Source organism: Urocitellus parryii, chromosome 1 (assembly GCF_045843805.1).
Source record: "Urocitellus parryii isolate mUroPar1 chromosome 1, mUroPar1.hap1, whole genome shotgun sequence".
In the NCBI taxonomy this organism is placed as follows: domain Eukaryota; kingdom Metazoa; phylum Chordata; class Mammalia; order Rodentia; family Sciuridae; genus Urocitellus; species Urocitellus parryii.
In genome coordinates this window covers 166,500,390-166,510,322 of record NC_135531.1, presented here as the reverse complement: position 1 = coordinate 166,510,322, position 9,933 = coordinate 166,500,390, and the positions used below count along the sequence as shown (strand labels likewise).

The window sequence follows — 9,933 nt, the reverse complement described above, 5'->3', positions numbered from 1 at the left end:
TTCCTTTTCCTCTTCCTGCCCCCAAGTGTCCCCTCCCCATCTTCCCTTCTCATTCTGTTTACTTTTGCCAAAGTCTCCATCCCCCTACTAAGTGTCTGTTACACAGAACTACCTATGTGCTATGTGGAATTTTGTGGCAGCTACTTATTTATTTTTAATTTTGTAACAGTTTTCTAACAAAAGTAATTCATGTTTATTTTAGCTAGTTGAAAATTGAGAAATATATAAAAACTTCTGGTTATTAAATTGATTGCTTAATTCCAAAAAGTACCCAGAAATCTTTTGAATTATTCATCTAAACTACTAAAGATTGATTGCTGTGTGCATTTAAATATCTCTTTGCAAAGTGACTCAACTGTGGTTGGTGGAAACCGAGTCATCTTACTCTAGCTCTGCGGGTGGAATGTCAGCTCTGTGTGGCAGGGTGGAATGGCACAGGGCACAGAAGTGAACACAGGGCATGTCTCTCACCTGGGCTGTCTTGGATTTGTCCTGACAGAAGAGCAGTCCCTCTGGTGTGCTCACACAGCATAGGGTGTAGGGTGGAGCGAGTGCTTCTGTGAGCCTGGGCGGTGTTGGAGCACACATGTTGCTAGAAATGGAAATCCCGCTTCCTCATTCAATGAGCCACCCAGGCCTTGGCTACTCAAAGCGGCGTGTTGATGAACAGAGGTTGTGCAAGAATGTAAATCAATCTCATGATTGCACACACACTTTTCAGATAAGCTGTTTTTTTTTTTTTTAAATTGCAAGACCCTCTAGAGGAAACTGTGTGCCAATGTGTTAGTCAGCTTTTCATTGCTGTGACCGAAATACCCAACAAGAATAACCTAGAGGAGGAAAAGTTCATTTGGCTCATGGTTTCAGAAGTTCAGTCTATGGTCAGCTGACTCCATAGCTCTGGGCCTAGGGGAGGCAGAATGGCATGGTAGAGGAGCTGGGAAGGAGCCATGGGGACAATACCTAATCCCTAAGTGCACTCCTCCAGTGAGCCTGCTCCTTCAGTCACACCCCACCTGCGTTCAGGGACCACCCCGTACAGTGGTCCTTTCATTATTAATCCAGAAAACAGTTCAATGCACTGATTAGGTCACAGATCTCATAATCTAGTCAACCATCTCACCTCTGAACATTCCTGTGTTAAGGAGATTTTGGGGGGACATCTCATATCTAAACCATACACCTAGCTATTTGGGATACTAAGGCAGAGGATCATATGTTCAAGGCTGGCCTGGGCAACTGAGACTCTGTCTCAAAGTGAAAAATAAAAAGGGCTGGAGTGGCTCAGTGGTAGAACGCTTGCTTAGCACAGGTGAGGCACTGGGGTCCATCCCTAGCACTTCATAAATAGTGAAGGCGGCTGTGCGGCTGACATGCCAGTGCAGACTTTCTCTGGTCTAGGACTTTCAAGTAGCTCTTATCTGCATATTTGCTTTCTGCATCTTGGTTAAATGCTGCAGATTGCCTCCTTGCCACAGACCCTTAGAAATGCTGAATAAAAAGTGTGACTAAAATACACGCATGGAGATGGAGAACACCGCAGAGCAGAAGAGGTGGTGCAGAGACAAGGGCTGCTGCTCTGTCACACGTGGACGCTGAGAGTTGATCACATGCAAGTTGAGGGTTGAATCATGGACACTAAAGGTTGGAAGGGCCAGGAAGTCGGGCAACAGAGGCAGGTTGGAACGAGCTCTGAGGTCCCAGCCCAGGAGGGAGACTTGGTGCACAGCCATTTACACTGTTTATGACCAGCCAGAAGAGGAGAGGCTGCAGATTCCCAGCACAGAGAAGCAGTGAGCACTTGGGGAAAGGAAATGTGAGTGATCTGATGGGAGCGTCACCATGGTACATCCCTGGGGCATGCGTGAGTGCACACACAGTACCTGTCAGTGACAGAGCCTTGCTAGGAGCAGCCCCTTATACAAACTAAACGCACACAGCCCATGGGAACTTGGAGTACGAGGAACTAAGACCTGCTTTATGAGTGTAAGAGTTTGTCCCTCAGTGGCTGAGAGGAATCCCTGGACACAGAGACCATGGCGGGACACCAGAGGAGGGAGGGAGAGAGGGAGAAGGGATGGTGGTCACCAGAGCAGGAGGGAGGAGGAGAGATGGTGGTCATCCAGGAAGTGTTCTGCATTATTAGAACTGCACTGCCAGTGAAGTGGCTGGTCAGACATCAATAGTACAAAGACTGTGGATACCAGAGGCATGGTGGCACCCCTGGAGGAAGGGTGGAAGAGGGATGGTGGACACCAGGAGGAAGGGAAGAGGAGGAGGGATGGGTGGTCACCAGAGGAGGAAGGGAAGAGGAGGAGGGATGGGTCACCAGAGCAGGAGGGAGGAGGAGGAGGGATGGTGGTCACCAGAGAAGGTAGGGATCTTAGACACCAGGCAGAGAGGGTAGAGCAGGGAGGGCGGATCCAGAGGAGGGAGGGAGCAGGTGGGATGGGAGGTCCTAGGGCCACTAAGTGACTCAGCATGGACTTCCCTCAGGAAAGTACAACTCATGAAATAGGACACACAAAAAAAGAGAAGTCGCCATTGAACAGAATCACCACAGTGCAGCTGTCCCCTTCTGGGGTGTTCAGAGGTGCTGAACTCAGCGTCCCACAGCGTGGGTCTCCCACAGCCAGACCTATGGCAGGGCCTCCTCAGGGAGCAGCAGGACCTCAGCACTGCCCCTGGGAGCTCTTCCAGGATGGCTGCCACCTCTGAGTCCTGGCTTGCTCTGACCTGTGGCCTGTGGTTGTGGCTTCCTCTATCTCTGGCTGCTGTGGACACAAGGCCTTTCTTTGGCTTTGGACCTTGTTCTTCACAATCGTCAAGTTCTCCTCCCTCTTCCTCACAAGCCTGGACCTTCCTCATCTTTTCAATTCATGCCAATGACCCCCATCTGAGAAGCCGTCTTTGGTTACCTTAAGTGAAGTGGGCTTTCCCGACGACTACCACATTTTAAAATTTCAAATTAAGCTAAAGTTGTCAAATAAAAATTGAACATATCTATGGCACACATGGTGAGTTTTTAAAATATGTATACATGGTGGAATGGCTAAATCAAGCTCACCTGACATACTTGGTGGGGTTTGGCATCAGAGCCCCTGGGTAACAACACAGTATTGTTTTCTGGAGTCGCTACCAGGACCACGGGGCTCTTGAGAGCCTATCTGAAGCCGTGTAGCCTCTGACCAACATCTCTCCAGGCCCACAGTCTCTATTTTCTGCTTGTGTAAGTTTGATTTCCAGTTATTTACTTATGTAGTAAAGATCAGAAGTTTATTTCCCATGGCTCTGGACTCCAGGAGGCCCATGATACGGGGCCAGCAGGCTGCCCGCCATCGGTGTGGCCTGCTCTTTGCTGTTTCCTCCTGTGGTAGAATGAGGAAGGGGTGAGCCAGGGCCGGGCTGCTGTAGGTTCTGCAGGCGACATCACCTGTCTGTTCCACTCACTTCACCTGCTGGGGATTCATCCTCGACGATGGCAGCATGGACTCCCTTCCAAAGTCTGGATAGTATTCTCCTGGATGCACACTTCTCAATTCTTCAAGTGTCCGAGGACATTTATGGTGACCCCACAGGTTCACCCTGGGTGCCTCCCTATCTGGCAGCCTTAGAACTACTGAGTTTCCTCATGTCTGAGGCCCTAAAGACAGAGTAACTACCTGGAAACTACCAGCTTTCTACAACCTGGTCTGGAAGGTGGAGATTGTCTTCCACTGCATTCTGTCCAGCATGTTATGAAGACCAGTGCTGGTTCATCAGGTGGAAAATTAGTCTCTACCTTCTAGAGTTTGAGACAAGTTTTTTTTTTAAAAATTTTTTTATTATTTTGTTACCAGGTATTCAACCCAGGGGTGCTTAAACATTGAGCCATATCCCCATTCCCTTTTTGTTTCTTTCTTTTTTTTCCTTTTCTTTCTTTTTTTTTTTTTTGTATTTTATTAGAGACAGGTTCTCATTGAGTTTCTGAGGGCCTTGCTAAGTTGATTGAACCCAGAGGTGCTTAACCACTAAGCAACACCCCCAGCAACCCTCTATGTTTTATTTTGACACAGACTTCACTAAGTGTCTCAGGACCTCACTAAGTAGCTGAGGGTGATTTTGAACTCACGATCTTCCTGCTTCAGCCTCTCCAGCTGCTGGTATTATAGGCATGAGCCACTGTGCCAGGCTTAGAGCACTTTTTGAACTAGCACATCTGTTTTGAGAAGTGCAGTTCTTAGCACTCTCAGATGTTTCCCAGAACAAGATCACCTCCTCAGAGTGCTGCATTACGGCTGCCTCCTGTGGAATTGTGACTTGCACCCATGCATTTACTAAAATGCTCCTCTATGCCAGTCTGGATGCTCCAAAAGGTAATTATAAGGGGCTCTGAGGTATTTATTATCCAGTGACTCTGTGGCAGTCCATTGGAAAAAATTCTTTGTGGTCCTGATACCTGCAATAGTTATTCATCTTTTCCTTGTATTTTAACATCAAATCCTACAGCCTTGTGGACTTATATTTTATTTTTGCCTTTAGTGTCAGAAAGCTCATCACAATTTTTCCATCTTAAGTTTTAGACATTCATTGTTATTTTCTAGGTTTGGCTAAATTAAAGTTTGACAAATGCAAGACAGGAGGAAAAAAAAAACCAAATTAAGTGTAAATGAATCTATAACATGAAGAAAGAAACTGCCAACTTGGAATTCTGTCCTGGAGCCTCCCTTCTCTGCAGGAGGGATCAGGCAGACATCCAGTTTCTGCCTGCTCTTGCTAGCTGCTGGCACATCTTGACAGGGCAGCCCTCCTGCGGGGTTAGGAGGGCCCAGCCAGGTGGTGAGCATAGGTGCACTGGGCTGCTCGCCTGGACCCCAGGCCTTCTATGAAAGCTAGCTATACTTCTACCTTGAACTTATTATTTATTTATTTATTTTTAAAAGAATAGCCCTCCGTTTAGTTAAGATTTCGTTTTTACTTCCACATAGTTTCACAAGCTTTCGGGATATACTTTTGCAGACATTTTACCACACTTAAAACTTAAATTTTTGAGCCTGTGTAAATGGTGGTTTTTAACTTTAAATTTCGGTTGCACATTGCTCACGTAGAGAAAGCGCTCTGGCCTCCCATCACTGAAGCTGGCGACTGCTTGTTTCTCTGCCTACTGTCCTCTACTAGGCACAGGCTGTCCCTTAGGTCAGGGTATTAAACACCCCACACAGATTCCAGCATCCAGGGGAGCACCCAGCAGAGGGCTCCAGAAAAGGCAGCTCTGAAAGTGTGCAGAGCGCCCAGAGCACTACACTGCAGGGCCCTGGGTGTGCATGCATGCACAGAGGGAGGGGGGGGGGAGCGGGGGGGCGGCGGGGAGCGGAACTTCCTTGGCTACAGTGGGTTCCAGTGGCGTGATCCTTCGCTTCCTCAGGTCACGTTTCAGGAAAATACTACATTTCGTTCAGGAGTTTTTCATCTGCGTTGATCAAGGTCATTAATTTGTGGCCTTCTCACCTTGACATGTCCTCTTCAGGTTTTGGTTAGGCTCAGCATGGGTGTGTCCCCGGTACCAGTCACCTCCTCCTCCCTGTTGTGACCCAAACACTCCACAAGACCAGCCTGGAGGCAGAGGAGCTTGTGTGGGCTCAGGGTCTCAGAGGGTCAGTCAAGTTCCGCGGCTCCTTGCTCTGAGGTGAGGGAGCATCATGGGGGAAGAGTGTGGCGCAGGGAAGTTGCCCAGCCAGGGCGACCTTCAAGCAGAGAGAGGGAGGGCCAGGGAGACCCTCTGTCATGGCATGGCGCACCACCCCATGACCACGCCCCCATCCACGCCCCCCGTCCACGCCCCCCCCCCCCCGTTCCCCTTCCCCGCTCCCCCCATCCTTCCAAAGCCTCAGCCCTTTCAATGGTGTTACCCACTGGTTAGGTCATTGCACCTTGAAACCTTCTTGCCCCAAGGGAGGAGCTTTTGGGAGACACAATACATCCTAACCATAACACCCTCTCTTTATATCATAGAATTCAACTGGGAATCCTGCGCTTCTCTTTGTTGCAAGGCTTTTTATTTACTGACTGAATCTCATTGCTGTTGGTCTGTTTAGGTTTTCTAAGTCCTCTTGGTTCAATTTGGGTAGCTTATCTTGAAAAACTTTAAAAGTTTTATTGTTCTAACCGTCATTAGTATGTATAGCTTGCATTCTCAACTGGAAAAATCCTTTTGTAAGGTAAGAGATTATGGCGTACTTTCCCTGTCCTTGGAACCTGATGTGGAGTCTTACATATCCAGAGTGGGTTTGGTGTCACTAGTTTCCAGTCAATGGTGGGAAAACTTTGCAAAGAAGGAAATTTGAGCTATGGAAAAAAAATTAACTGTGTTCACAGGAAGAAAGCACTCTTCTTCATTCTTGTAAGATTTTGAAAAATCTATGTGGAATTCATCTTCAAATCTATGAAGACCCTGCATTTATTATAAGCAAATAAGATAGTTTCACACTGTATTATGTATGCTTAGGAGTAATGGGAAAGGAAGGGAGCTTAAGAGGGGACAAACAGAAGAGAAATAGAAATGCAGAAAGAGGAAAAGGGGCAAGAATTGGGAAATTCGAAATTAATTCATCTGACAAATATTTGTTTCACACCAGCTTACTGAAACCTTTCTCCAAAACACCTGGTTTCTTGGAATTACACACTTGTGAGTGATTTCATCAGTAGACTTGGGATTTTAGGCACTGTGACCACAGGGAGGTGTGTCGTCTTGCGGTGGGGATGTTGAGGCTGTGGATCTCACAGTACCTACCCACTGTGCATTTTCAGTCCCTTGCGGGAAGGCACTCTGCACATGACTACTGCCTCCTGCTATCCAGGCGATGGACATGGCCATGACATGGATCTTCATCTTCTGCAGGGCTTCCAGGCCCTGGCCAGGAGTCTCCTGAGAGCTCCCTTCACGTCCTTATTCCTCAGGGTGTAGATGAAGGGATTGAGGGTGGGTGTGATTATGGAGTAGAAGAGGGAGATGAACTTGCCCTGCTCTTGGGAGTAGCTGGAGGGGGGCTGTAGATACATGTAGATGGCAGGCAGGTAGAAGAGGGAGACCACCACCAGGTGGGAGGAACAGGTCCCAAAGGCCTTGTGCCTTCCCTTGGAGGACTGGATCCTGAGCACAGCCCGGGCAATGAAGCCATAGGAGAGGAGAATGACAGCCAGGGGGACCAGCACAAAGAAGGCCACCAGAACGGCCAGCGTGGTGTCATTCACTGCGGTATCCGCACACGACAGCTTGATCATAGCTGGCACCTCGCAGAAGAAGTTGTTCAGCACCTGCTGCCCGCAGAAGGGCAGCTGAACTGTCAGGACCACTTGAACGAGGGAGTTGCCAAAGCCACTGAGCCAGGCCACAGCCACAAGCTGCTGGCAGAGAGGGCGGTGCATGATAATGGCATACCGCAGGGGCTCACAGATGGCCACGTAACGGTCCAGGGCCATGGCAGCCAGGACAATGCACTCGGTGCAACCCAGCCAGTGGAAAATGGCATACTGCACGGTGCAGCCACCGTAGCTGATGGTCTTCCTGGAGCTGCCCATATTGGCCAGCATCTGGGGGACTGTGGTGGTCGTGTAGCACAGGTCCAGGAAGGACAGGTGGCTGAGGAAGATGTACATGGGGCTCTGCAGCTGGGCATCCAGCCGAGACACCAGGATGATGGAAATGTTTCCCAGCATGGCCAGAATGTAGGATACCAGGAGGACCACGAAGAGAGGAAGTTCTAGCCATGGTCTGTCAGAGATGCCCAGAAGGATGAAGTCCTTTGGAGGATCCCACAGGAAGCTCTGGTTTTCACTTCTCATGGTGAGGCATCTTGTGGCACCTGTGATGACTCAAGAGAATGGGAATGAATGAGTCCTGTCAGAAGGTAATCATCATTTTACACCTGTCTGACCTTTCTGACCTCTGCAGACACTGGGACTGGGGGAGTCAGACAACTGCACCTGTGTCTTCACTTCCCCTCCTTCTCTGTGACCTTACCCACGCCCCCACGTGTTTCCAACGTCATTGTCTGCATCTGCTGAGATGGGGAGTAGAGCCTCAGGTGGCCAAGGGACTGGGGTGAGTGGACGCACACATGACAGGTTTATTTGAGTTGGACTGCTTCAGTTCTTTGCAAACACACTCAGGGGAATTGTCCACTCTCAGGCTTTATCACTTTGTCTTTGGAGGTGGTGGTGGGATAGAGGAGGAAGATGATAAAGCAAGACGGGCTTCATAAGAAGCTAGGGTCTCTGGGGGCTCAACTCTGGCTGCAAGAGGTGCCCATGCCTCTCTGGGGCACAGCACTCTCCCCTCCCACAGATCACTGGCTTTGGCAGTGCCAGACTGCATGGGTACCTGGAGTGGAGCAGCCAAGACCTGTCACTTCAGCTCTAGGTTTGTCATGACCCATGAGAGGCCCCCAAGCACAGAGTGTTGAGCACAGGAACCTGTGAAGACCAACTCTGGAGGTGTTCAGTGGAAGATCAGCCTGCCTCCGAGCTCGCACTCTACGTGTGACTTCTTTGCCAGTCTACTGTCCTCTCTCAGGAAGGAAGCAGTGAGGCTTCTGGGGGACCTTGCTGTTTGGGGGTACCTGGGCTGCCCTGTGCTATGCATGGGCTTTCCCACTCAGGGCCTTTGGTCCCCAACTCCTATCCTCTCCCAAGCACTGTGCCTTCAAGTTCATGATGGGCTTGCTATTGCTCCATGCTGAGAGTGGAAAGAAGTCAAACCCTCTATGTAGGTAATTTAGGGAGGATTAATTTTCAGTTATGGAAAAGAAAGCTAGCGTATGACATTTCTATGACGGGAGAGTGGCTTTTCTGAAGTCACCATGAACAGGGTAAAAACTTGGGGGAGTAAAGGGGTACAGCTCACGGTTAGCACAAGGGCTTAGTCTCTGTGAGCCCCCAGTTCTATCCCCAGCATGCTCACAGGAGAAATCAAGACACTGGGGAAGAAAACGACCTCTGTGTTGGGTTCAGTTCTCTATGTAAAGTCTCTTGTCAAAACGGTACAATAAAGAAAATCTGAGAAGTCTCGACTGGCTGCATTTCTGCCTTTCCCCTGGTCTTCTGTCCACAGGTAGAGCTTCCCCTTCTCAGTGTTGCCCTCCTTGCCCAGTCCCTGCTTTGCCCTCCAGGGTCTGGCCTCCTGCTGTGGCTGCTGTGTTTGCTGCCTGCTGTGTCTGTGCACCAGGCCACTGCAGGGCCAGTGCCTGGCCAGTCCAGGGCAGGTGCTTCCCCAGGACTGATCTCCTTCCAAGAGGCCTTGTTCTCTGTTTCTCACTTGGAGCTCCAAGGTGCCTCTTTCCTTCCATCCTTGGAAGCTGTGCTGGAGCGAATCAGAATGGCTTCCCCTGCACTCCACATTTCCTCCTCAGCCTGCTCCAGTGCTGCAATTTCTAGCTCAGAGAGAGAAGCCGAGCCTCAAATGGGCCTCTGTGTTCCCCTGGGTGGGGCATGGGCCTGCTGGGTCCTCCCTGGTTGGGCAGCTCTGGCCAGGGGCAGCCCCTCTCTCAGTATCTGTTGGGGGCCACCCAAACCAGGAGGGGATTTTCATGTGTTTATTAGCACTGATGAGGGTACCATGCTTGCAGAGGCGCACGGGTGACATCCAGCGCCCTTTTCCCACACTCCCCACTTCCTTCCCCACCCCTCCTAATGGGTGTTCTGTTCAGGCCCACTCTTCAGCCTCAGGGAGAGGACATTGTCAGTCTTCTGTGCCTGACTGGTTTCACCTAACAGCACCCTCCAGTTCCACCCATTTTGCTATGAACAGGAATTTGATGTTTTTTTTCTTCTTTTTAAAACTTTAAAATTTGTTCTAATTAGTTATTCCTGACAGTTGCATGCATTTGACACATTGTACACAAATGGAGCACAACTTCTCACTGCTCTGGCTGTACATAGTTGAACAGGATTTCATTC

General features: G+C 49.5%; 1 protein-coding gene across 1 annotated transcript; it reads right to left on the bottom strand.

The window, feature by feature from the left end:
- Positions 1 to 6,864: 6,864 nt before the first annotated feature.
- Positions 6,865 to 7,821, bottom strand: Or2b11 (olfactory receptor family 2 subfamily B member 11). Its single transcript, XM_077803446.1, has one exon. The coding sequence runs from the start codon at positions 7,819 to 7,821 to the stop codon at positions 6,865 to 6,867; it is 957 nt and encodes a 318-aa protein (XP_077659572.1).
- Positions 7,822 to 9,933: the final 2,112 nt, after the last annotated feature.

Excerpts from the sequence above, each read along its gene's own strand:
- Or2b11 (XM_077803446.1), bottom strand. The coding sequence starts at position 7,821 with ATGAGAAGTGAAAACCAGAGCTTCCTGTGGGATCCTCCAAAGGACTTC.